The following is a 27882-nucleotide window of genomic DNA, read 5'->3' on the forward strand; positions in this document are numbered from 1 at the left end:
ATTGGTACGGGTGGGGGGAAAGGGATGCAAGAGGTTTGCAAATTGAAAGTCAGAGATAGAGGGTCTCTGACTATCTGAGACATTTTCCCTTCAAAAACACCAAGTGGATGGCTGAAACAGTGTGGCATGAGAGGGCTGTGGCCTATGTTTGAAGTCAGCATGTGATGTTGAATAGTTTTTGCTGGTGTCTCCAGTTAGCCCTGGGTCTCTGATAAGGAGCGTATCTCCTCTCGTTCAGCAGTGTGTACGTGCCGAGAGGCTGCAGTGTTGTACAGGAGACTCTAGTTGTATGCAAGATTTCATCTGCCTTGGCCAAGAATAAATGGGTTTTATCAAATAGGAGATCCTCTACTTTCATCTGTAGCTCTTTTAGGATTCCTAAGGTCCGCTACCAGAAAGCCCCTCTCTTGACCAAAGCTGTAGCTGTAACACAATCTATTGTAATGGCCATTTCACCTCCTAGAGAGCCACAGAGTATATGAAATCACTTGCCCTTCATGTATTTTGGCTCTGGAAAATACTCCTGGGGGTCCTAAGCTTGGACTAATTGGTCAAAGTCCACTAAACAGAGCTGACAGTTTGTTATAGGGAGCTGAAGGGTCAAGGAAGAGTAAACACTTGGCCCACAGCAGCCTGGGCATTATAGTCCTTGTCTTTTGGTGTAGAGCGGAATTGTTGGTTTTTTGCCCTGTGATGAACCGCATCTGTTGGAGAACATATGGAGAGGTGAACCCTGACTGTTGTCCATGGCTTTGGGGTCTTCTTCTGCAGGTAGATCTTCATCTTGCTCGATGGAGTCTGCCTCCTGAGCTTAGTGTGGAAAGGAAGCGATAGCTTTCCTCAGTGGTAGGGGACACATTGTACGATGAGGGTTGTAGGGGGCCCATGGAGGTCAGTGTCCCAGATTTGGAGGTGGAGGAAACGACCAAGGCCGTCCCTACAGTGCTGGTGTGGGGCACTCTGAACTTGCTTTATAAGGCCTGGCTCCCAAGGCAGTAGTCTTTGAGTAGACTGGTGGGAAGAAAATCTGCTGTTTTCGGGTCCTGTGTCCAGGTTGCTGTAAGACTTTGATGGTGCCAGCGAGAGGGGCAGATGTTCAGATGTGCCAGTGTCAAAGTGGCACCTGCAGCACTGAGTGGCCAAGACACTATTGGTGCTGAGGGGTGCTTCAGCATGGCCATCTTTGGTACTGGGTGGACCTGGGTCACGTCTGAGTGGCAGAACAGAGGATAATTTCAGTCCAAGTGTGGTCAGTACCCCTGTGGAACCCTTATGTCTCAGTTCCAAGCTAGCTTGTTTTTGTGTCATTGGCAGGTGTGCTGAGGTGATGCCAGAGGTACTGGACTTGTCCATGGTGCTGACTCCATGAAGGCTGATACTGTAGGTAGCAATTTGGCAGGGAAAACTATTTTGTGAGCGGCTCTCTTCCCAGGTAAAGCTGAGGAGTAATGAGGTCCTCAACTGATGGCTGGATTTTTCTAATAAAATCATTTTTAGACCAAGCTCCACCACACCTTGTCTGGCTGAACAAAACAAGCAGTCCTGTAGCACCTTAAACACTAACACTATTATTAGGCAATGAGCTTTCATGGGAAAGACCCACTTCTTCGGATTCTGGAGCAGTACTAGGAGAGGTTTTTCCTCTCAGCACTGCTTCAGAATCTGAAGTAGGGCTTTCCCACAAAAGCGCATTACCTAATAAATAATGTTAGTCTTTAAGGTGCTACAGGACCTCTTGCTTTGTTTCATGAGGATACAGACTAGCATGCCTATCCCGATACTTGCCTCACCTAGACATGTTACATAGGTGGAATGTTTGTCAGACACAGGCACAGGATCTTGACAAGTGGCACCCCTCCCAAATCTGGATGAGCAGGGCCTTTCCAGAAAAATGAGTCAGTGAAAGAGAAAAAAAGTTTTCTTTAAAAGGAAAAAAAAACATGGAGGGGAAGGAGGATAGTAAAGTAAAGTTGAAGATCATCAGCGGTTTCTAACTATTTTTCTGTCGAACAGGTCAGGAGAGGTCAACCACTGGAAGCTCTGCTGCAGAGGATGGTAGAGAAGAAACTGAAGAAATCGTGCCGTGCAGGCAAGCAACAGGTGGCAATGCCAAACACCTGCTGCACATGTGCAGCATGGCAGGGCACTGCTAAGGGGTGGGGTGGGGAGTGGCAAAAGTCTCCAATCAACCAGCATGGGGATGCACTAGCATGTGAAGTGGTGCACCCACAGGGAAGAACACTGTTTTCTGAGCTAAACAGAGGACATTCCCCACCACCAGGGGGACAGTCTGAGGTGTAAGGAACCCTGGCACTGTGCTGATTACCGGGCTGAGACCTCCCCTTACATTTCAACTCCCAGCTCTCACCCTGCCCATCACACCCTGGGAAGCTAGCAGGGTGCCAAGGGCTTTACATCTACAACGCATCGTGGCAGAGAAAGCATGACTCGGGAAACACACCGCCTACGTAACAGAGCATGGAAAGAAGGGAAGGTACCTAAGGAATCGACAAGATCTATGCTAGTGACAATACACAAGAAAGGAAGTACATTAGAGCACAAGAACTACAGAACAATTGCCCCAACGAGTCATCTAGGCAAGGGGCTGATGATGATACTGACGGAGACACTAAGATGCAGCTAGAAAAACAGAGCAGATGGGCAAGCGGGGTTCAGAAAAAGATAGAAGTACCATACATCAGATACGGGCACTAAGACTGATAGCGGAGAAAGCTCAATGAAAGAGCAAGAACACCTACAACTGCTTCCTGACAATGACCTTTGGCCCCGGAACTTGCCATCTCCCCTCCTGTCCCAGGAATGTGATCATGCCAGCACCAGGAAGAGGAGTCACAAGCAGGCAGCTACGGCTTGCAGGGATGTGACAGAGTCCCACTCCTCTCCCATGAAGCCCAGCCTTTCCCCAGGGGTCATTTTGCAGGTAGATCAAATCCCTGAGAGTAATGATGTCAGAGGACAACCACCTTTAACTGAATCAGTGTAAAGAGGCCCTGACAAAAAGTTGCTACTGCTGAACTTACCCCACAGCCGGGGCAGGGTCATGGGCATGCAGCAGAGGTGTTTACTGGTAGATTACTTGTGTGGTTCAGATATGAACGCAACTGAACAATGTCTTTGCCAAGTGGCAAGGCCCCTATGTGGAGGATGGGGATTGGTGGTACAGTTTAGCTTTAAAAAAAACCAACCAGCAGCAGTTCTATTAAAAGCCACCATGTCTCGGACACATGTTGCAGCATAACAGCAGGTCTACTCCATTGCTGGCACGAGGCGGGGCCAGCTAGCGGCTTGCATTGCAGAAGAGGCTTCCAGTGATCACTCTTCTCTTGAGTTCTCTCCAGAGGAGATCCCTTTCCCGCTGGGCTCTCTTCATGAAACCCGTGTTCTCCTGGGCCCTTCTGGACAGGTATGGCAGCACTTCATTCACAGGGCCATAGGGAACGTATTTGTAGACAGGATAACCTGCTTGCCCTGTGGAGAGACGAAAACAACTTACAGGACAGAGCCGGCCAGAATCTCTGCTAGCACAAGCCACCACCACTCCACCGACTCCTGAGACACACCAGCTCAGGATCTGGCTTCTCAGAGTCAGGCTCTGGAATTGGTGCCTGAGAGGCATGTGGGCAGTGGGGGGCACAGCTGGAACTCTTGTGGGCTGCAGGCTGCTGGGCTCACTGAGATGGAGGGCCGCTCATGTGGCCTACCCACTCTGGTGGTTGCCACCGCGGGCTAAAGCAACGTTCAGTGCTACATGCAGATCACACCACTCCCTTAGAAGTTTACTGCCACAGCAGCCATGACACCATGTGCAGAGGAATGCCGACAAGGGCTACAGTGTCAGCAGGATGTGTGGGGAGACTGCTGCAGAGGAGGTGGTAAGGAGCCATGGCTACTTGTACAGGCAAAGGAGAAAGGAAACCACCTGACTCAGCTCCCTCCAATGTCCTACGAGCTTTAGTGACCCATAGCAGCCAGCAGTTCCACCCCAAAGGTGCACTCGAGCTCCTGCAGCCAGGCCTGCATGGATACAGATATTGCTAGACTGCATAAGAGCTATGACTCTCTAGGCCAGTACCAAGTCGTCCTGTGGCACCTTATAGGCTAACAGGTATTTTGGAGCATCAGCTTTCGTGGGCAAAGACCCACTTCATTAGGTGCCACAGGACTTTTTGTTGTTCTCCAAGGTACAGACTAACACGGCAATCTCTCTGATCCTAGGCCAATACCTTGCTTCAGGCGTGGTGTGTGACACCTCATAATAAGCAGTGATGGGACAGGTCACCTGCCCCCAAGCGAGTCCCTCCCTGACCTCCAGCAGTTAGCAGGCTCCAGGGCAGGAGCAGCAGCCATGAACCCACCAGATCTTCAGTGAGCTGGCCACACACACAAGCCCTATCCTGAGTTCACAGCATGCTAATGCACATAAGCTATTAATTGTCCCCTCATTGCTCAGCACCAAGCTTCCCTTTGACATTCTGCTGCTCAGGTCCCTTTGAATCACTGCAGTGTCCATCTGGGACTTCAAAAACCCCAGCTCTTAATTTTTTTCCATGCCCAAAAATACTTATTCCTCCCGTTTTGACTCCCAGCAAGTTTCTGATCCGTGGCAACACCAGATCTTACCCCATGATTCATCTGCAGTGGTCATGAGGGATCTTGTCCAAGGTATTTTGGTTAAAAAAAACAAAAACAAAAAAAAAAAACCCACCAAACCCACAGCCTTCTACTCACGATGACCACCGATGGCGAAGCAAATCCAAAACAGGTGGGATGCAGATGCTTACCCAGAGGGAAGGTGATCTGGTCACACATGCCCAGCAGCTGCCCGAAGTACACCTTGTTCTCAGAGGGATGAATGCCCAGCTCTGCCATTCTGTAAAGGCATCACCACTGAGTCACATCAAGCAATGCCCACCAGGAAACATTACCCTGGGACTGTCAGTAACCTGGAGGGTCACTGAAACAGCCTCTGGCCTAAGAATTCTGCTCCTTCTAATGCCTGTTGCTCGCAGGTCTGGACCAACAACTTTCCAAAGGGCACAGGAGTAGCCGACTGCAAGAGAAGGCTGGTGTAACTACCACCTGTTTCTTCAGAGCGCCTGGCACAGCTCAACCCTCACACTGTCGTGACACCCTCACCCATGGACCTGCCCAGCACACAGTAGTGCATGAACTGTCGACAGCCCAGCCCATTTCAGCCACGTTCACGGTACTGGGCTATTGTGCAACGTGGGTGGTTGATGGCCTTCATAGTCCCACTGCAATACAAAACTGACAACTCTGCCGTTCAGTGCCAGTCTGAGCTAATAAGTTTACACCCACCGGTCAGAAAGGTCACTGCAGAGGTGTAAAACCTTTTCCCAGAAGCTTCTTCTGCCAAATATCTGAGCTGTTGGCCAGACACCCCCATGGACCCAACTTGGCTGTGTTTTTGGGGCTATTCTCTGAGCTGCCCAGACAGGTGCCATTTGTTCAACTCCATGCCTTGCACAGGTACTCTCCCTTACAGCCCCTTTCTCCAGGTACGGCCAGCCGCTGCTTCTAGTGCAATCAGATGTTAATGGAGGTACACATGTCCTAGGACCGGAAGGGACCTCAGGAGGTCATCTAATCCAGTCCCCTGCCCTCTTGGTAGGACCAAGCACCATCCCTGACATCTATTAGCCCTAATCCCTAAATGGCCTCCTCAGGGAGTGAGCTCACAACCCTTGGTTTAGCAGGCCAATGCTCAAAACCACTGAGCTATCCCCGCCCCGCACAGCTCTACTGCTACCCCTCAGTCCCTCCTAAGCACCCGCCCAGCTGCTCTGCTGCAGCCCCACCCACCTCTGCTATAATGAGGCCTCGCACCCAGTGCTCTTGCCCGGCTGCCACATCTGCGAGAAGCTTCTCTACCTGCGAAGGGTGAACTTCACTGTGTCCTCGTTGTGTGATGCCACCATCACCTTGGCTTTCTGGCTGTACTTGAGCTCCTCAAGAATGTAGTCCAGGCACCTGCAGGACAGATGACATGTGAGCCTAGGGGAGTACCTGGCACCTCCTCACCCTCGCCTCGCGTCGCCAGCCATCCTACCTGTGATACATCTCACTGGTCTCTTCATACGTACGATTGATGGGATCCTCATAGCCAACTTGGGCTGCTCGAGCCCGCTCCTGCTCCATGTACGCACCTCTGACCAGCTTGGCCCCAAAGTGCCAGCCCTCACGGCGAGACAGCTCCACGTCCATCGTCACGTTGTCATACGCCTCCTGCGGTGGAGGGACGGAGCGATGCCATTTGTAGCCAGGAAGAGTCACTTACTCCACTGACCTGCTGCCCAGTGGGAGAAGGAGTAAGGCTCCAAGCCTGCCCCTGGGGTTCTTCTGGCCCTGAGACTGGGCTGCTGGCACACACCGGCTCCCCCAGGCTAATAGCCAACCCTAACCCATTGCCTACCACCACTGCTTGGAGCTCTGTCATCACCGCCGCATCTGGTGTCCTCATTTCCCTGCTACCGGTGGCACCAGCCCGAGACCCTCACCTTCAGGTAGCACTGGAAGGTGTTAAATATGATCGCCTTCTCTGTGTTGAACTTGCGCTGCATCTCAAGGGTGAGTCGGCTGATGGCTGGCTGGAAGTAGGTCTGCTCAGCATCCACCATCAGCCTCACTTCCAGCTCCAGGGCTCTCTAGAAGAGGAAGGAGACTTCCAAGGCTCAGCCATGAACAGAGAACAAGTCCTCTACAGCGAACACCCACCCTGTTGCTGTGTGTAGTACTGCAGGGGTCCTGCAGATAACAGCACTGTCACCTGCAGGCCAAAACCTACAGTAAACACTGCCCAGAACCCTGAGACCCTATTGAAACAGTCAGAGTCGCCGAGAGCTGGGTGAGCATCCCAGAGCTCATCACCATCTCTAGTGGCATTAAGGATATGCTGGTTCATGGGTGAGCAGGTCCACCTGCCACACCATGGCTGGGTGAAAAGGGAACAAGAACTTCCCACCAAGACCCCTGTGGCAGTGCAGGCTGGGCTGGCTCCTAACCTTGGCCAGGATGTCCATCCTCTGTAGCATTCGCGTCATCTGCAGGTCCTCCTCTTCCGTGAAGTGCGAGAGCAGAGGTTCCAGCTGGCCACTCTGCAAGGAGAAGGATTGCAGACAGGCTCAGCACCATACCCCATGAACACAGCTTGGGCATCACAGACCATAAGCCATTTCTCCATCATGCAGAGGGCCAATGCAGGCGCACAGAACAAGTGTCAAGTGCTGAACTGCCTGCAACCAAGTGTGTGTGGGGGTGGGGTCCTGGGTCCCAGAGGGGATCTACTGGACAGAAACCCAGAAAGCTTCAGACTGTAAGGTTCAGCACCCAGCCCTGTTCACCAATCCTGTGCACCCTGCACTGGGAGCCAGGGCCAGAACTGCTGCTCCCCAGACATGACAGAAGGGGTGCGAAGGGTAAGTTGCCTGGGGTCATGGGAGCTGATGTAGGGCAGGGCCTGGCAAGCAAGATGGAATCCCATCTGGGGCCTGCTGAGGAGCCCCACAAGCTGCTTGAGAGAGGAAGAACCCTGCCCCAGCCCTGCCATGCACAGCGGCTTACTGACTGTGCCAGCTTTCCGGAGTCAGAGTAAAGAGCCTGGACTGTCAGGCAGGATCCCAAAACGCAAGCCACGTCAAAGAGAGGCCATCATCCTGAGGCAGCCCATGGACCCCTCTTGCAGGGCAAAGCAATCTGGGCCTCGTGCTGTGGAGCAGAGACACCTGCATTTCCACCAAGCGAGGCTTGGCAGAAAGAGGGAAGGAGCAGACATGGGGGCGGATAGGAATCCTAACTCCATGAAGACAGCCTGTCAGAGTGGAGCCTCAGAACAGCATGACCCTCAGCCTGGCTAACCTCATCTGGGTCACTTCACCTGGCTCAGGCTCAGGGACATCAGGCAGGTGTAGCCCCCTCCCACCCGGGAAAGGCACTCAGGGGCTGCAAGCTGACCATCTGTGCAGCCTTGAGAGCAGATATTTGAAGCCTCTGCTGTGTAAAACATGGCTGTATGTATCTCATGGAACTGGAAGGGACCTCCAGAGGTCATGGAGTCCAGTCCCCTGCCCCCACAGCAGAGCCAAGCACCATCCCTCACACAGATTTTTAATCCAAAATGCCCCAGAACCTTGAAAGAGCCCCTCAAGGATTGGGCTCCCAACCCTGAGTTTATAAGGCCAATGCTGTAACCACTGAGCTGTCCCACCCACTGCAGGGCCTTGCGGGCAGTACAGCTATTTCACATGCAGGCTAATGCCTGCGGAAAATGCTGCCTGAATCCTGCACAGCCAGCCAAGAACTCACTCCAGGGCCAGGGGAACAGCTCCACTAGCAAGAACTGGCAGAGATGGGCTGGTGGCTTGCCAAGCTATTTCTCTGCTCCGGTCAGCAGAGCAGCACAGGCAGGTGCAGAAGTGGGGTAAGGGCAGATGCTCATGCTTGTGACTCCCCGGCCTTACTGTCTGGGAAGAGCAGATTAACACACAGCTAAGCTGCTGGGGCCCATGGGGGCCTGCTCCCTTCCTTTAGAAGGGACATGGCTGCACCTGTGCCCCGAGGGAGTACTGCAAACCGCGACCGCTAAGAATGGCTGCAGCGGGATCCCCAAGCAGGAGCAATGCCTCGGGGAAAGGCAGAACACTGAGGGCAGATGGAGTCTATCCCTGCCCTGAATCTGCTCCAGTGCAGGGCTCTGCTTCGCTGAGGAGCGCACCGCATCACACGCTGATGTGTTAGAGGAGTGCCATCGTGTGCCTCTGACCAACAGGTGCCTCCATCCAGCTGATGCTCTATCCTCAGAGCCCAGCCTGGCATCAAACCAGGCCACCTTCATCCTGTTGCTGCCCTCTGGAGACCAAGGTCCTACAGACAGCAACTGCAGGCACATTCTGCCATCACTCACCTGACTCGGAGTATCCCCACGCACCTCAGCCAGTTGCTCCTCCACATGGCTACTGACAACCACTTCAGCGCCGAGGTCCATATCCCTTCGGTCACACCTGCCGTGTTCTCAATTCGAGTTTTGGCTTCTCAGCAGCACCTTCCCACCCAGTGATGGGAACTAGTAAGAGCATCTCCCAGCTGTCTGGACCCCACCCTCCCCAGGTTTGTGGCCCTTTCGCTCGTGTGTTATCCTGCTCCGCCATGAAAGAAGGTTGCATTTGTCTCCCCTCTCCTCCAATTGTTCCATGGTAGCCTACGGATTAGTACTTGCTCAATGAGATACAGGCATCAGTCAGTAATGCAATGAGCAAACAAGCCTGCTCTTTGCCCACAAAAGCTTATGCCACAATAAATCTGTTGATTTATAAGGTGCCACAGGACTTCTTGTTGTTTTGGTGGATACAGATAAACATGGCTTCCACTCAGGTACTTAACTCAGACAATAGCGTAGCTCAACTAGGCCCAGAAAACCTTAGCACAAGTATCTAACCAGCAGATATAGCATTCTGCCTTATATTAAAGGCTAATGGAGTAAACGCGACATGCCAGCCTTAACCAACTTAGGATCTTTTGAGTCAGGGACATCAAGCTGACCATGGGAACTATCTAATCCTCTATGCTAATGATCTTGAAGAATTAATAGCATCTGAGATAAGGGCACCCTAACAACAGAACAGGGCTGAACTGAAAAGAAGGAACAGGGGCCGAAACCTCTCCTGAATACGCAGTGGCCTACCTGCATCAGTGTTTGCACAATTTGTATCCCAGCTTGTGTTGCCAAAGAGATGGGAAGAAGAAGTCACCATCGGTGAGGACAATGAAGAGGGAAAAACACCATTTGAGGCTGTTTTGCAGAAGGATAGCATGAGCCTATGGACGCTCAGCTCCTTCTGTAGTATCTCTAGTGATTGTTGCTCTGCAAATTGTATTAAAAAGACAAGTGTGTCTGCTCAAACTCAAGTGCTGCAATTGTGTGCCTCATGACGCCTAACGTGGGAACTAATACTGGGCCTGAGCCAGAGACAAAAACCTACCAAATGCTAGTGTGGCAACAAGGGAAAACACAGTAACCTAGTCAAAAATAAATCACTAGATCAGGCAACATAAAAATCACTCTTTGGAGAACTGAGCCAGTTAAACAAAAGTCCAAGTTCAGCTCGCCCCAGGCAGTAGATCCTCTTCCACGTCCTATCAGCACACTCTCAACTTGCAATGGTGCACTAATGACAGCCCTGACTGGTCTTACCTGCCAGGGCCCAAGCTCCAACCCTCTAGACTCAACATTTCCCCAGCTAGTGACACTAACCGTCAAGGGGAGGTCAGGAACCCAGGTCCTTGCAGTCAAGCACATGGAGGGATCCAACAAAGACAAGCTCTTAGCCCTCACAACCCCTTCGTGACGGTGCAGAAAGATAACCTGGGGCTGAAGGGCACAGACCCCAAGGGGAAAGAATTCTTTATGGCATAAGGAGAAGAAATGGGATGCCAATCCTGTTGGCTCTCACCCCTTGAATAGCCTCTCCTGCGACAACGTCTGCTCCTTGTTTGGGGGGTTTTAGAACGGTCTGGCTAACACACCAGAGGACTTGATGCCTGGTGCACCCTTCCCAGCACAGCACCATACCAAGGGAGCACTCCAGTGCCAGGGTTTCCTGAAGTGTGGAACACGTGCCCCCAGTGGTATGCAGAGAATTTCTAGGGGTACACGGCAGATAAGTTACTCAAAAGCCAGAGATAAGCGCTGGGACGGCACTGGGAGAGAGGGTACACCAATAGGACAGAAGTCCCAAAAGGGGTACGCAAACGGGAAACATTGTTCCATGCCATTACCTGGGAGGAGCTCTACCGTTCAGAAGGGTTCCCCTGGGGCCTCTCCCTGGGCCAAAGAAGCAGCCCTCACCCACCTTCATGTTTGGGATGAGCAGCAATTTCGAGAGCTTTGTTCGGCTGTCAATCAGGCTGTTCCAGTCCAACAGGTCCACAGTGCTGCAGCCAGAGAGAATCACATTGGCTCCAGTTCCAAGCATGCTTCAGAATGGTCCCAACCCCAGCAGGCCTCCCCACAAGGGATGCCCCACCAGCAGCTTCACTAGTCAGGAAGGAGTAGTGACCCAGAGCCCTGTGTTGCTCGGCCTGATGCAAGCAGGGTGGATTTCAACCGACCTGGCAGGGTAGATCCCTGCACTGGGATTAGCCTCTCTCCTCAGGAGCCTGGCAGAGCCGCATAAATCAGCATGGCCACTATGTGTAATTACCCATGCCAGCCTTTCTACCCCCGCCAGATACAGCTCCAAGAATCAACACCCCCCTCGTGATGCCCACAAGAAGCATGGCCACCACCACGTCTCAACTTCCCAGCACAATTCCATGGCCTTTGAAAAAGGCAGCCGCTCCCAGCATCCCTGCTCTAGGATTTGGGAAGCAACCTGCCCCAATATCTCCCCCGCCCTATAGTGCCTTTGGGACCCCTCCATTCCACCCTTAATAGAATAAAATAAGTATATGGAGATACACATCTTACAGAGCTGGAAGGGACCTTGGGTCATCGAGTCCAGTCCTCTGCCCTCTTGGCAGGGCCAAGCACCATCCCTTCTTTTTCTTTAAAATTGATCTATTTGCCCCAGGTCCCTAAATGGCCCCTTCAAGGGCTGAGCTCACACCCCCTGGGTTTAGCAGGCCAATACTCAAACCACCGAGCTATCCCTCCCTCCACCCTTACTGAGACAATCCCTCCCTCCCTACTCCGCAGCCAGCCTGACCCTCTGGCGAGAGCTCACCCTGACACACCCAGGTTCTCCCCCGTAAACCAGTGCTGGCTCTCTGCTTTGGTCACAATCCCCAGGTTTGCCAGGGTCTCCTACAAAAAGAAAGAAGTTCAGAGTCCCTGCTGCCACCTGCTGTCCTCTACTTAGCACTGCAGGTCCAGACTGTGCCAGTTCCCACCCAGGCAGGTGGCTGAGATGCTCACATCTAGTGTGGAGATCGCAGACCTCAACAGGCACTTGGCACTTCCCCGTGGGCTCACCACTACTGGGCAGAGAAGAGAATCCTACTTTCACCTTTGCAAGCGCCAGCGCAAGTTCTCACTGTCACTAGCACCCCTCTTTCTAAAAGGGGCAATCAAGCAAGCAGTCTCAAGAGACTCACAGTGCACCAGGACTTCTCAAAGGGGCAGGGCTTTTAGTACAACCCCCACCCATGGAACAGACGTGGGGGGGTGGGGGAAATACACAAACTAGCCTCTTTGGGTAGGGAGAGAGGACACAGGAGAGAAAGGATGCAGATTATACTAGCTGTGTCACTCTTAGTCACTGGTCCTGGAACCAGAACAATACTCCTCCCAAACTAAGATTTCCAGGTCAGTCTTGATCACCCAGGCAAGTCGTCTGCCCAACGCAGGCCAAAGAACCTCACCTACCCGCTCTGGTGAAAGAGCCCTCTCCTATGGCCAAGAGGAGCAGCTCCTCAGACCATAGTTTTAAGACTTCCAGTTACAGAAAATTCCCCAGCGACACTGGTTTAAACCTGCAAGTGACCTGTGCCCCGAGCTGCAGAGGAAGATGAAAACCCTGAGGGGTTCTCAGACAGACTGTGTAAAGTATCAGGGACAGGGAAGATTCTTTCAACCCCAAATATGGTGGTCAGTTAGACCCTGTGCAGGTGGGCCAGAGCCAGACACCTGTGCAAGAACTGTGTGGTAAACCAGAGTTCGCCCCAGTGCTTTCATCCAACATTTCATAACTTCCAGAGAAATATAGGGAGACAGTCCCCCCAGGAGTGGGTGATCTACCCAGGGCACAAGCTGCACTGATTCCTCCCCAGCCAGTGCCTATGGGGCAGAGGGGGTAAGGACAGCTCCTTCAGCTGCTGAGCCCAACTCACCTGCAGCTTCTTCACCTCCAGTTTGGTCTCCACCATAGCCAGTCCAGCTTTGCCCTGCGCTGCAGCCATCTGGTGAAAGAACCTCTTCCACTTCACCAGCACCTCCGAAAACTGCAGCTGGGAGAGCAGACCGCAGCAGAGATGGCTCAGAAGTTCCCACCCATGATCGTGTCCAAGGAATGCTAGTCACCCAACCAGGCATTGTGCCACACCAAAAGAGCAGGGCAGACTTTGCTGGCCCCCCCCCATGACAGCTGTAGGCACTGCCTGCAACCCCCAGACTATTCTAAGTAAAGATCAAGGCCCTTCTATATCAGGCGAGACCTGGGCCAGACACAGCAGAGAGGAGCTCTGACTTCCCAGGAGCCCATCGCAGCCCAAGCTGCTGCTTCATTAGGAAGCTGACCTCCACAAGGAGTCTTCTGAGCATCGCTGTAACAATTCTCTAGCACATGCCTGGCATGGACACAAGGAGAGGGCCTGTCCTGCCTGGCACTCAGCATGCTGCACTGAGGTCTAATGGCAAGGTGCTGCTTGTGGCACTCTCTCCAAGGCAGACCTGGTTCAAAAAGGCTCATGTAGCGCTAGGGGCCTGCGTCTTGACGCACACCAGAGCCAATTCCTCTGCGGCTCCTGCAGCCTGGAACTGTCTCCAGATAATTCCCCGAGGCTGTCTCAGCCTCAGTGCTTCCCCTCCCTGCTTCTCCCTCTGCTGTCATGCAAGCCCTGGCACCACAAGTCAATCACTCACCAGGAACTGAGGCCTTCCCAGAGCGGTCAGCTTAATGGCCAAGAAGCCATCCTCTGAGCTGCTACCTAAACAAAGCCAGAGAGCATGCTCCAGTCACTGTGCGCCCATGACCCATTAAATTAGAGAGGGTCCAGAAAAGAGCGACAAGAACGATTAGAGGTCTAGAGAATGTGACCTTTGAAGAAAGGCTGAAAGAAGCAGGGAAAAGCAGGGAGGGGTAGCTCAGTGGTTTGAGCGCTGGCCTGCTAAACCTGGGGTTGTGAGTTCAATCCTTGAGGAGACCATTGAGGGATTGGGGCAAATAGATGTCAGGGATGGTGCTTGGCCCTACCAAGAGGGCAGAGGACTGGACTAGGTGACCTCCCAAGGTTCCTTCCACTTCTAGGAGATGTGTATCTCAATTGGGCTTGTTTAGTTTGGAAAAGAAAAGGTTGAGGAGAGACATGATAGCAGTTTTCAGGTATCTAAAAGGGAGTGAGGAGGAGGAGGGAGAAAACCTGTTATTTTTGGCCTCTGAGGATAGAGCAAGAGGCAATGGAGTTAAACTGCAGCAAGGGAGGTTTAGGTTGGATATTAGGAAAAAGTTCCTAACTGTCAGGGTAGTCAAACACTGGAATAAATTGCCAAGGGAGGTTGTGGAATCTCCATCGCTGGAGATATTTAAGAACAGGTTAGATAGATGTCTGTCAGGAATGGTTTAGACAGTACTTGGCCCTGCCATTGGGGCAGGGGGCTGGACTCAATGGCCTTTCGGGGTCCCTTCCAGTCCTAGTATTCTATGATTCTAGGACCCCAGGACAGATAGAGGAAAGCAGCCCTGGGGAATGCAGCAAGCCCGTTTGAAATGGAGGATCTGCCCTTTGCTCATGCTGGTTACCCTCTGGAGGTTGCAGCAGCACCTGGCCCCTGCAGCAAGCCACACAGCACCAAGGGTCACAGCAGGAGGGCCCCTGCAGAGCCACGGCCTGTGGCTGACTGTGCAGCCAGATCAGGGAGAGGCAGAGCCAAATGCTCCCAGAGGCACAGCTGGGCACAGAGGGGCACATGCAGGGCACCTACCTGAGGCCTCGATACAGCGCAGGAACGTGTCCACATGCTGATCACACTTCGTTTCGTCTGCATAGAAGTAGGTACGGGCACTGATGACCCCACCCCGGCGGTCCCCAAAGCCCTGATGCACACGGTATTGCTTCTCTCTCTGGCTGGTACCTGGGGACAGGCAGGGCACACACGCTGCAGGCTTGGCAGAAGGGAGGGGATGGCAAACAGCCCACACATCCCTGGAACAAGCCCCCTACTTTTACCAGTCTCATCAGCCCCCCGCCTCTGTGAGGAACTCTCACCTCCAAAGAGAAAAATCTTAGGCCTATGTTTTCATTGGGTCCAGTTCTAGCACAGCCACAGCGCAGGACACGTGGGGTAGGATTCCCTGGCCTGAGCTATGCACAGAGCTTCACTGTCCCAGTCTTAATGGCCACGAGAGCCCCATGGAGCAGTTGAAACACCCAGTCCATGCCTGGGTTTTCATAGCTTACGAACCCACCCACTGAACATGCACCTCCCAGGCCTTCCCGCACAGCAAGGGAAGGACGGCCAGAGTCCTGGATCGTGCTGGGGCAGGGGTCAGCTGGGTCAGATTCTCAAGGAGCAGAATCCCACCAGGACATAGGAGAAACGGTTGCGTTACTCACCCCCCATCTCCTTCTCAGACGCAGAGGTGCAGGAGCTAGAGGGAGGAAGCAAAGCGAGAGATAGGAGACGGGGTAGTCCATGTCCCCCACACCTCTTTCCAGGGCTAGAGTCCCCACCCCTCAGCCAGCTCTGAGCATCACCTCCCCATACCCAAAGAGCCACTGGGGCTCGGCCAAATCTACACAAGCCCCTCTTCCTTCCTGTTCCTCACTCTAACAGCTGCCATTCACAACCTGTCCCAGAGCACTTCACTTGTGAGGAAAGGGACATTTTCAAGACCTTGTTCAGGCCCAAGCCCAGTGGAGTCAATCAGGGGCAGCAACCTCCCGTCTCCAGAGGAAATGCCATGGGACCTTCAGTGCCTCAGAAAACGTCAGCTAAGATCCTTACCCGACCCCTACGGGCATCCTGCAGTGGGGTGGAGAAACCCTTTCCAGGACTCTGCAGCAAACACTCCAATTCTTGTCACAAGTGCATTGTGATAGGTGGCAGCCACAGCTATGTGATGGCAGCCGTCAAGAGCCCCGCCTTTCATTCCAAGTCTTTATACCCAGCAGCACTCACTTGTACCAGCTGGGGGTGAGACAAGCAGTAAGGAAAACGCCAGATTGGCACATACCATCTGTACAGAACTGAGGCTGGGACCTCAACCCGTTCACTGCATCCAACTCCCTCCAGTCCCGCTTCAGACCCTGACCCTGCCCTAGTTCTTCCTCTCTCCTCTGTTTTCCTTCTGGATTTTAAATGTCTGAATCATTGGGAACCCCAGACTTTCCATTTCTAAGATATCTGCAGAACTCACAAATGTGTATGTTAAGAAAACATTACAGGTGCAATGGAGTTAAGTCCCTGAAAATGGAGGTTTGCCTGTCCAAACTCACACATGTAAACTGGGCACAAAGATATACCCCCCCGCCCAAACCACACACAGTTCTCAGGAGTGGAGACCAATTTGTTAGTGTTGGAGAACTGGAGGGGCTTACAGGGCAAGGAAAATACAGACTAGTTCCAAACATTGCAAGTAGGGTTAGTAGAGTCTACCTGCAGAACAAATGGAATAGTGAATTACACATCACATACACATCCCCTAGAACTGGAAAGGACCTCAGGAGGTCATCTAGTCCAGTCCCCTACCCTGTTGGCAGGACCAAGCACCATCCCTGACATCTATTTACCCCAATCCCTAAAGGGATTCCTCAAGGATTGAGCTCACAGCCCTGGGTTTGGCAGGCCAATGCTCAAACCTCTGAGCTATCGCTCCCACATTCCTCCTTTAGATATTAGGGCCTACCTTGAACCTGGAGTGGGCAGGGGTGGCACACTGACAGCCAGCACAATGATAGCCAGTTCTACAGCACCCTTTAACATGGCAAGGAAGGATTATCCCAGAGCATGGAACTCAGGCACAGTTTAATAGAATTATACACCAGCAGAAACCAACAGTTAAAATCATGCAGGGTGCAGCACTCCCCATATGAGATACTTAATGCTGTAAATTTAACACATGGCCATGTCCACACTGGGGTATGTAAATACCAGGGATTGGAAATGCTAATGAGGTGCTGATATGAATCTTCAGTACCTCATCTGCATAATGGCAGCCACCCAGAGCATCGAAAGTGCTGCTTTTGAATTGAAAACTAGCCATGTAGATGGGGTTCCTTTCTAAGGAACTCTGTCTCCTTGGCTAGTTTTTAATTGGAAGGCAGCACTTTTGATGCTCCAGGTGGCTGCTATTATGCAAACAAGGCACTGCATAGTCACATCCATGCCTCATTAGCATCTCTGATCTGCAGCATTTACATACCCCTTCCTAAAGTGGGGGGGACCTGTAGACACAGCCTATGAGCACATTTCACACTGGCTTCCTTAGGCCCACGCCAAGGGGTTACACTGACTAAACTGTGTGATCTGTGCACTGGTATCTCTCTTGGTATTTCCAAGAGCAACTGTGCAACAAGAAGCAGAGGAGCTGGAAGTAACAGTCCAGCCCACCTGGTGTCCTTGTGCTGGGCAGAGTGAAACAAGCCAGAACAGCAGCCAGGAATCAGTGCTGGTCTGTGAACATGAGAGAGTGCTCATGTGGTAACATGCCCACCAGGTCAGGATTCCTTTAGCATGACAGTACACCAGGGCTCTCTGGTTCCTCATCTGGGTACTTGAATGTTAGTTATAATGGTGTGTTAACAGAAGTGGTTTTAATCAATGATATAATTGGAGATGCACATCTAGAGCTAGAAGGGACCTCAGGAGGTCATCTAGTCCAGTCCCTTGCCCTCTTGGCAGGGTCAAGCACCATCCCTGACATCTATTTGCCCCAGTCCCTAAATGGCCTCCTCAAGGATTGAGCTCACAGCCCTGGGTTTAGCAGGCCAACGCTCAAACCACTGAGCCATCCCTCCCTCTATAAGTACTGTGGATTGGGCCACTGGAATTACTCAAGCCAAAAAAGAAAAGCCAAATCAAGTCAAGCCAAGCCAAAAAGAAAAGCCAAGGTCCCATGAACATCCTCCTTTCCGGAACGTTAATACCAGCTAGCAAAGAAGTCACCCTGGCATATAAACCAGATTTGCTTAAATGCTTGCCCACAATACCTTATGGTGTGAACCAAAGGAATAAACCTTGTCAGGAGAGAAAAAGACATCCATTTTAACAGGGTGCAGAGTGGCACACTGACACCAAGCACAACGAAAGCCAGCTCTGCAGCACCCTTTAATACGGCAAGGAGGGATTATCTCAGAGCATGGAACTCTGGCGCAGTTTGACAGAATTACACACCTGACACCAGCATCTCTCACTTCAAGGCTCAGCTGGTGATGGCTTATTCCCTCCCCCATTTCGGCATCCTTAAGGGCAGCCCTGCTCTAAAGGAGGAAGAGCTATGGTGTATGGTGAACTCCCTGTCCCCCACGGCCTGGGACCACACTCCAAGAGCCTCTGCTTCAGGGCCAAAAGCAACAGTTCAGCTTTGGCACGTGTGCCATGATGAGGGCTCTGGTCAAAGAGGATACAGGGAGAACCAGTGGTTCTGACGGCCTGGCCTCAGCCTGGTAGGGGCTTTGGAGATTACGGCCTACCTGGAACAGGCAGGGGTGGCATTCTGGTGCCATGTACTGCACAGACTAGAGTCAAAGTGGCCTGCTCCTATCACCGAGTCTCAGGATAACAAGCAAGGTAATTAGGTTCCACCCCACACCAAGAGCAGCCGCCTCAGCTTCCTAGCGAGCTGGATGTTGAGCAGCCATGGTTATTGTGCTGTGGTTCTCAAGGTGGGGCGGCTAGTCTTGGAGTGTGCCGAGGCCAGGCAATGTCAAGCTTGCCTGGGCAACAGGGAAAGCCTGCCTGCATGATCGGGATTGGCAAGCATAGCATTGTGTGTTTAGCGTGTGTATTCTGCTCAGACACTGTTAGAGGGGGATTCTGGATATTAACGAGTATGACTGCTTCCCTGGTAAAAAGGGCCTGCAAACTTGCAGAAGCTTCCACCCTGAGACCTGGGAACAGGGGCAACACATAGTGGAGTACGAGGCTCCCCCCAACCCCCAAAGGCCACGCACAAGCGGCCAGCCAGCAGTTGACAGGGCTAGAGCCTCTGGGTGGCCCAGGGTGACAAAGAAGGGGGGCCAGGTATTGGCAGACGGGGTCTGCATTTCCTCCCCGTCCTCACTAGCAGCAGCAGGTGAAGCAGAGTAACAGGGCTCCTGCATGCTCTGCCCTCCGGCCTATCACTCAGGAGGGTGAGGGGGAGTGGGACTCGCCCCATACGCACCAGCAGGAAGCAGAGTTCCATGGCTGGGAGAGCAGAGTGAGCTGGGGCCATACTGCTCTGTTTCCCGCACTGCTCCCAGGGGAGGGGGAAAAGGGGGTCAGCAGCTGGGTGACAGAGCCCCGCAGCATGACTGCGTGGCACATGTGCTGGGGGTTGCCAGCCCCTGACCTACATCCTTGTCGGCAAGTAATTTGAGTTCAGAGCCTTGGGAAGTAGCCGCCTGGAAACAGCAACAGGTAACTGTGCTACATGGCCAAGTCAAACCCAACCTCCTGTTGGAAACTTGGACCCCACATGCCAGGACACTGGCACTGGGCATGGCTTCCTTTACAGGCCCACATTAGTGACCCTGTACAGTTACTTCTGGCCTCTCCTTAGCCCAGTCCTTTGCCAAGCCACATCACACTGGGCAGAGCCAAGACGGGATGTATGTCCAACTGGGGAAAAGCAAACAGCTTCTCAGAAGTTCCTCAACTGTGTTGTTTTACCAGGTGTGCCAACTCCAAGCATGGATGCTTCTAATGGAGCTGGTGAGCTGAGCAATGCCCACCTTCTTATCACCCTGCCCCTGACCCCTCACATGGAGCTAGAATGGGGCAGCACAAAACTACACCCAGAGCTGCAGTGGATTGTAAGGCTTCCTTCTACCCCACCCAGGCTCAGCCTCCCCTCCCATGCTTCCGCCATGTACACAAGAACTTGGAGGGAGAGGAACCAGCTTCCCAGAGTAACAGGGGGTAGAAGCAAGGGATCTAAAGCATGCGAGTTGCCAGCAGGCCAGATGTGTGAAGCTGCCCAGGATTCAGCTCTGACTCAGTCTAGCAGGCTGGGGGCAAGATATCCCCCAAAGAGGCCACTCCACCCAGCCCATGGGGAGGCACAAGAGCAGACCCCATAGCAAACATGCACAAGGACATCCTTAGGGAGATCAGCAGGAGGCTGGAGAAGGGTCCAGCACTAACCAGACGAATATCAAGATAAACAGTGGTCCTGAAGGTGAAGCGTGAACACGATTCACAGCTGGGCGTGCAGGGCAGCCTTACTGGGCGAGAGCTTTTGGGTCTTGGGGAAGCTTCCCCAAGACTTATCTTCTGTGGTTTGTCTCAGCAGCTTCCTCTCCTGCTACATCCTGTGCAGGGAAGAAGCCTTCACCCCACGGCAGGGCAGGGCGTGCTGCTTCACTGTCCAATTTGCCTGTCTGGTCCCAACAGCCAAGCTGTCATGTGGTATGGGGAGGCAGGGGCTAGTCTGCCAGCTGAACTGAGACCCTGGTTCTCCTGATGGCGCCGTGCTGGGGCTCTCTTTCACAGCTAGATGAGACTGCCACACTGATCATAAAGAAATGAATTCAAAATGTCACCCCTCCTGTTTCCTACTACCTGCACACCTAGGCTACATCTACACGTGCCCCAAACTTCGAAATGGCCATGCAAATGGCCATTTCGAAGTTTACTAATGAAGTGCTGAAATGCATATTCAGCGCTTCATTAGCATGCGGGCGGCAGCGGCGCTTCGAAATTGACGAGCCTTGCCGCCGCGCGGTGCATCCAGACGGGGCTCCTTTTCGAAAGGACGCCACCTTCTTCGAAGTCCCCTTATTCCCATGAGCTCATGGGAATAAGGGGACTTTGAAGTAGGCGGGGCCCTTTCGAAAAGGAGCCCCGTCTGGACGCGCCGCGCAGCGGCAAGGCTCGTCAATTTCGAAGCGCCGCTGCCGCCCGCATGCTAATGAAGCGCTGAATATGCATTTCAGCGCTTCATTAGTAAACTTCGAAATGGCCATTTGCATGGCCATTTCGAAGTTTGGGGCACGTGTAGACACAGCCCTAGAGAGCAGGGGAGGTGGAAGTGGACACAGCGGACACCTGTGGGGCATTGTGGGATACCTCTGGGACACCTCTGGAAGCCAATGCTATCGATTTAAAGAAGCGCTGTTTCCACAGTGGCCTTAACGCGACCTTTTTACATTCGAACTTGGCGCAACGCCGCATCGGATGATCGGCGCAAAAACATTGACCTTAGTGCTCCTGAAATTGGACCCAATGGCATTCGCAGTGAAAACAGTCATGTGGGTAAAAGGCAGCTCAAGTGCCTTAAAATCCACTTTGTGCCATAGCGTAGACGTAGCCTGAGACAGACCACCTCAAAACGGGGAAGTATCTACACATACAAGTCTTGCAAGAAATTGCCTGTTTGGGACAGAGCTGCTCAGGAACACGTCAGAGGGGATGGGAAGTGTCCCTGCAGCAGTTCCAAAGCAGAGGCAGGAAAGCTTAAAAAACCTACCTGCAGGGGTAGCCATGCTGAGCCTTGGCAGCTGGAGTGTTTACCTAAGAGCTCGCCCACTGTGACAGCCAATCAAGTTAAAGGGGATGGACCCGACTGGCCAATTGCATCACCAGGAAGAAAAGCTCAAATTTTTGGCAAGTCTGAAAGGGTACATTGTGTCCCAGGCCTTTTTACAGTAGGCGGCAGAGAGGACGATTTCCCATCCACAGCACCACGTGCTCCGGAGCAAGCAAGTCCCCAGTGCTACCAAGAACACAGTCAGCTGTCACCGGCCAGGTCTGAGGATTCAGCAGCACTGAATTCAGGCCCTTGAAGGGAGGATACAGAAAGAAACTAGGCACATTGGTTTAGAGTACATGCTGCACTGGTGGCAGTTTCCATTCAGAATCACAATGAAGAGACAAGCCTGCTTTGCCAAACACAGCCGTGATCCCACAGCAGAGGCTGCGCAGGTATGGAACTGACTGGGCATAAAATGCTCTGCAGCTGAAATGCACAGTCATTTGGGCATCCATCCTTATACACTTTTACAGCTCAGTTTACAGAGGATGGGTGTCCAGCACTTTAAAAACAAACCGTGAACACCCCCCACAAAGCAAAACAAAAACAAAAAACCCAGACCTTATAGAGGCATCCTGAACCATGACCACCAGAAAAGAGACCCCTTCTCTCCATAGTGAAAGGAGCATATAAAATTCTCCACTCCATCCTGCAGTCTGAGTGCTAGGAAAGAGGATGCTGGTGACAATGTCCCAGAAAGAAAGCACTCTGTGGCACCCCAATTACACAATCTTTTTGAAGGACAGGAGCAGGTAGTCCGGGGGTGCTAAAGACAGTGCCTTTACCATCTGGGAAGCTGGAAACCTGAGCTGCACATGTTTTCACACATAGGTTGGCCTGAGTACATCGTGACCAGGACAGCAAGGCAAAATTAGGACATCCAAGCACCACAAGCTACCAAGTGAACGGGCAAAGGGTTTGAGCTGGCAGCAGTGAACGTGTGACTGGCTGAAACAGTCTCCCAAGTCACCAGATCAAACCTTAACTGGAAGGTAAGTATAAGGAACAACACAGGAACAGATAGGATGAAGCTATCATGGGCCTGAAGCAAGGACAGGACAGGACATGACAAGAAAAAAAGGATGAGAGAAGCAGCCAAATCAAGACTTGGATGTCAGATTCAGGACTTGCCTAGCCTCTGGGCATGGAGACAACTCTGCACTCCTGTGGAAAGGGCAGCAGTCACCAGGAGCCCCTTTGAATCGCTGAGCCCCAGGGCAACTGTCCCTTTAGCCCCTTCCCACTCCCCCCCCGGTGCCCCCATCAGCAGGCCTGATCGTTTATTATGAGGTATGCTTCCTTAAGAAAGCTCAGCATGAACACAGCAAGTGCCAGCCAATTCCCTTCTGCACAGAGGCCATCTGAGTAACATGGCCTGAAAGAAGAACTTAATTCACCCTGTCACATAATTCCCTCTCCCCGGTCAGCCTAAGAAGAGGTGAGCAAAGGAGGAACATGCATCACTGGACGATTCCCCTTAGGGAACACCCACTATTGGCACACAAGCAGCTGCTTAGCACATTTCAGCACACACAGGCTCTGTGCCACTCCCAGCACAGCCGGGGACACCTTTTGCATAAGAGGAGGTTTGATGAGCAAAGATATAGTTTCTTGCTCCCAGTTCTGATCCTCAGGCTTCGGGAGGTCTACCACCACCAGTCACCTTGTGTATTTATCTCAGCACAGGTTTGGCTTCTCATTGCCCACAGCAATCTGCAAACGTGCTCCGACACTTACTCCATTTCCTTCCTCTCTGCTTCCTCTGTGGTCAGATCCTCCTCCACACTGTAGTCCAGCACACAGCCCACTCCAAACGCACGATTTCGCTGGATCAGAGGTTTGATCGCCTCCTGGTCCTCGCCAGCCACGAACTGCCCATAGAAAGTCACCTTCATCAGCTTCTCAAACAGCTGCTGTCCCAGTACCTTTCTGCTGAGGTTCATCAGCTACAAGACACAAAGCCCACGTAAGACACAGCTTTCCTAAACACTGACACCTTCTGCCCTGACGTGCCTTCGGCAACAGCTCCGCCTCAATGCTGAGCTGGAAAAAAATATTGCTAGTGGAAAGCTAAGAGCCAGACACACCCATACGATTGGGCCATGGATCAGTCTAACCTATGGTTTGAGCCAGTGCTGATCACTGCTCTTTGCCATGGGGACACCACCCCACTCAGCCTTCCCACAACCCTTTAGACCTGGGGTCAGCAACCAAAAGAGCAAGATGAACCACTTATTTTTTCAAATTCAGTAAAAATCTCAATAATTCAAGAGTCATGACGCAGGTCCTCCACAAGACAGTCCTTAACAAATAACGTCAACCCATACTTTTTTGTAAGCCCTATCATAAGAACAGTGCGCACACATCCCACAATGCACTGCGCATATTAAAGGGAGAGTTATCCCATGTTTCAAGGTCACATATTGCCTGCTATTTAGATATGAGTTGTTCATTTTTGGGCTTTTATATGTTCACCAAAATATCAAAATAATCAGAGGGGTTCCCCCCACCTTTGCAATTGTAGCATCAGGAGCCAAAAAGAAGTCCTTAAATAGCCACAGGTTGTAGGCCCCAGGTCTCAGCTGCAGAACCTAGCCACTGGACCAGTGTCTCAGAGGGAAGGGCAGCAAGACACGGGACAACCCTACTAAAGAGGAGATCCTGGCAGAAGCTGACCCCAGAACCCGCGCATCCCAGCCACACCCAGCATGCCTTGGGAGAAACCCCAGGGCAAGCCTCTAAGTATACACACAAGGGAAGGAGGAGGCGGCGGCCAGCAGGCATCAGTTACAGACAGGCTATGGGGGGAACCCACTGGAGGGCGTCACTGGGGGGGTGGGTTGTGCTTTGCTCCAGTGCCAAGTACCTGGGGCAGGGGGCTGTGCCCCAAGCTCCCCCCCCCCCGGGGCAGGGAACCCCGCGGGAGGGAGGGGCGCCCCCACCGGGGGCAACTGAGCTGCGCCGGGCCCCGCTCACCTCCTGGCTCCGCGCCACCAGCGGCTCGATCGCGCACAGCCGCAGTACCACCAGGCCCCGCAGCAGCTCCCAGCTGCTCTTACTACGAAACGCCTCCCGGGGGTCCCCGAAGTGCACCGTGGGCGGCGGCGGCGGCAGCACCTGGGGCGCCCCCGCGCTGCGCGCCGAGCCCTGGGGGACAGGAGGCGGCGACGGCCGGGCCTCGTCCCCCGGCGGCTTCTGGCGGGGGGCGGCGGCGGCCGCGCAGCGCAGGCTACCGGCGGCGCGAAGCGCCAGAGCTCTCCCAACGTGCACCATGGCGCGAAACAAGGCACCGCGTACGCCCGCACCGGCTTAAATAAAGGGAGCCCCGCCCTCTTCGCTGGAGTGCCACGCCCCCTTCATTCATCGCCACGCCCCTCGCTGGAGCGCCACGCCCCCTTCATTCATCGCCACGCCCCTCGCTGGAGCGCCACGCCCCCTTCATTCATCGCCACGCCCCTCGCTGCAGCGCCACGCCCCCTTCATTCATCGCCACGCCCCCCCCCAGCTGCCTCCTGCTGCCTGTGAGTTGCGCTGAGAGAGGGGCAGGGGACCAACAGCTGGAGGTATTGCCATCCTCTTCCCCCCAATCAAAATCAGTTTTATTTCTGTGCGCCATGAATAGCGGAGCCCCAAGAACACAGGCCTGGCCAACGCTGCCTTGGATGCCCCATGGCTGAGCACAGCCTCTGAAGGGACCTAGGAAGGAATAACCATTGAGTTCCGTTTTAATGTTCGATTCTAAAGTGGGCCCAGGAGCTGTTAGGTCAGTAGCACAGCGACAGGCCCTGAGATGACAGAAAGATTGGAAGTTTCTCTTTAAAATATAGCTGTGGGGAGAGAATGTTGCATATCGCTGCGTGTCACACTGCAGAGGTCCGGTTCATATTCCTTCCGCCCACGGGGCTACTGCATTTCCTGCTCAAGTTGCCCCCCCTTTGGTGACAGTGCAAGGGCTGGGGGGGTCTTCCGGAAGAAGCAACGTACACTTAAGTCCATTCCCAGCCTTGCGGCGGATGAAACAGCAAAGTACGCTGCTGGAGTTAAAAGCAGAAGTTATACACTACCCCAATCTCCTGATTCATACTTGCTGTCTAGTGGACCCATCCCTGTGCCTTTTCTAGCCTACCAAGGGGACAGCTCCCCAAACTTCTTATCCTGCCCTAGGGACTGTGCCCCAACTCCCCACCCCAACCTGCCCTTAGGGACTGTGTCCGAAGTCTCCATCGTGCCCCTAAGGACTGTACCCCTGTGATGGGGTGCTATCATAGAAGGCCCCTTGGGATTGTTCCCCCGTGTGCCAATCATGCCACTGATACCCACCTTCATGCTTTCAGAGGCTCCCCATCACCCTGTCCTATTGGCTCAAATCCTCTGATCTCCCACAGCCAAGGCACAGAATTGAAGCTACCACCCGCCCCTGCAAAGCAGTGCAGACACCGACTCACTTCAGTTCTGGGAGGTTGCAGCTCTACGTCACAGCACTCAGGAAACCAGCCACCAAAAGGGTTTGAAGTCTCAAACAAATCCATTTTTGCAAAACTTTTGCACAAAGAGGGCTCATCTGGTGAGCTCCCTTTATCAATGAATGGAAGTTATGCACAGTGGTACCCTTCCCAAGCAATAATTACTTACACTGGGCTTGATCATAAACGAAAGAGTTTTTATTTAGCCTAAACAGGATGATTCTGGGGTGGCCAGCCAGTTAGAGACAAAAAGGCAAAATAGCTGTGGATAGAGTGCAAAGAGCCACAAATTATATATTTATTTTTCTCTCTGTATCTAGCTCAGGCATGTCAAACTCCAAGCCTACAAGCAAAAACTGTTATCTTTCAGGGCCACCAAAGAAAATGTGCTTCTATTGGAAAATCATGATTATTTATTATTATTGATTATGTTTCAGGTATATTTTATAATTTTTGAGGTCTTGTTTGAATGCAATACAATAATTTTAACTGAGAATGTAATACTTAATATGAATTTTATTGTGTTGCCACCAGAGATGGCAGTGGGGTAGTTCGTGCCCGGTGTGCAAAGCTAATTCATCACACCGAGAGTAGAAGAAAAATCTTTATTTGGCATGGCAAGTAAGGCGCAGGGGGATCTCTCCTCAAAGCCTGCACACCCAGCGTCTGGGTGACAGCACATATATACAGCTGTTCAGTGAAAGTCATGCCCCACACAGGTAATACACTCCACCTTCCCATTATACAATCTCCCTGTACTACGCAGGCGCGGGGGTCTCTGGGGGTCCTCTGGTGGTCGTTTTAGACAGGAGACCCTGGCCCCGAAATTCAAAGGTTACCCTCGGTTACATCTTGTTTGTTTCATAGCAATGAAGCAGAACCAGGGGCCATTTGTTTCATAGCAATGTCGGGGGCCGTTTGTTTCATAGCAATGAAGTAGAGCCGGATGTAAGTTGTACGTTCCGCATTCTTGTTCTACTTACTTCTCCCTTTTCTCTGATTACAATTGTTTTATAATTTTCTTAATAGTTCATAAAATTTGATGTGTAAAAATTTTTGTCATCTAATTTTTCATTTAAATATAAATTTAAGATACTTTTAAAGTATTTTATACAATACATAACTTGAAAGCATAACACTTGCAGGTTCAAAATAGTTGGCTAGTTCCCTTGTCACTTTCACATTGTCCCTTTTAGCTACCATTTGCACTGATCATGCATTTTACAATAGGATTTCTTTCCCCCTCCAAAACACATTCCCCACTTTGTGTATATACTTCCAGGTGTGAATGCAAGTAGTAATCAGGCAAACAGCACTGGAATCATTACATCTCTCAGTAACACCAAGGTGTACACCAGGTGTAATTCTTATTAATTCTCATGAATGCCATGCAGTCTATTCTGAATCTGCATCCGCGAGAGTGCTTTCCTGTCTTCCAACTCAACATACAGCATTTTGGAAAGAGTTGGAACAGCTCCAATTAATCCAAATTAAATTGTCTTATAAAGCCCAGCATAAAATTCTATAGTGGGGGTGAGGTGAGGGGGAGAACACCCATTATTTATCTATGCCCCATTTCTCCCTCCTATGCAGCCACACACAATCTTCCTTGCTAAAGCCAATCAAGGTTTAAACACCAAAAACATGTGCAGGCAGTATTTTAAGTGGCTTGTTCAAAAGATCTATATCTCCCCACCACCACCCCAGAAGAAATTCTGGGGCACTTTGCAAACATGGAGTGCTGAGGCAGTGCACGGAGCTGGACCCAAGTACCTGTGTATGTTAACAGAGGTGCTTTTGAAAAAGTTTTCTTTGTGCTTCTAAATGTCAGTGGCAGCCACCTAGCCCAGTTTCAGGGTGACTCAGAGCCAAGTGGAATCAGAATGGCATTTCAGTACCAGCGTGAGCCTAGCTGAATGAGCTTCAGGAATTTACCCATGTGTGACCCTTGACTGGCTGGCTGGAGCCCCGAAAAGGGTCTCCAATACTGAACT

At 52.2% G+C, this 27882-nt stretch overlaps 1 protein-coding gene across 3 annotated transcripts; it reads right to left on the reverse strand.

Annotated features, from left to right (window-relative positions):
* Positions 1–1675: 1675 nt before the first annotated feature.
* On the reverse strand, positions 1676–24705 carry PRODH (proline dehydrogenase 1). Of its 3 annotated transcripts, none has more exons than XM_075012282.1 (14): positions 24402–24705; positions 23163–23371; positions 15307–15341; positions 14671–14824; positions 13616–13676; positions 12865–12981; positions 11760–11839; positions 10887–10968; positions 7044–7136; positions 6540–6686; positions 6092–6267; positions 5914–6012; positions 4803–4891; positions 1676–3489 (listed from the first exon to the last, which is right to left on the reverse strand). In XM_075012282.1, exons 1-14 carry the CDS (start codon positions 24696–24698, stop codon positions 3299–3301), a joined length of 1830 nt encoding a protein of 609 aa, XP_074868383.1. In that variant the 5' UTR covers positions 24699–24705; the 3' UTR covers positions 1676–3298. The 3 variants fall into 3 exon arrangements, 1 of the variants encoding a protein (XP_074868383.1); XR_012647966.1 differs by having other exon boundaries at positions 3442–3489; positions 5845–6012; XR_012647967.1 differs by having other exon boundaries at positions 3463–3489; positions 5869–6012.
* Between the last annotated feature and the right edge of the window lie 3177 nt (positions 24706–27882).

This window comes from Carettochelys insculpta, chromosome 18 (assembly GCF_033958435.1).
Source record: "Carettochelys insculpta isolate YL-2023 chromosome 18, ASM3395843v1, whole genome shotgun sequence".
In the NCBI taxonomy this organism is placed as follows: domain Eukaryota; kingdom Metazoa; phylum Chordata; order Testudines; family Carettochelyidae; genus Carettochelys; species Carettochelys insculpta.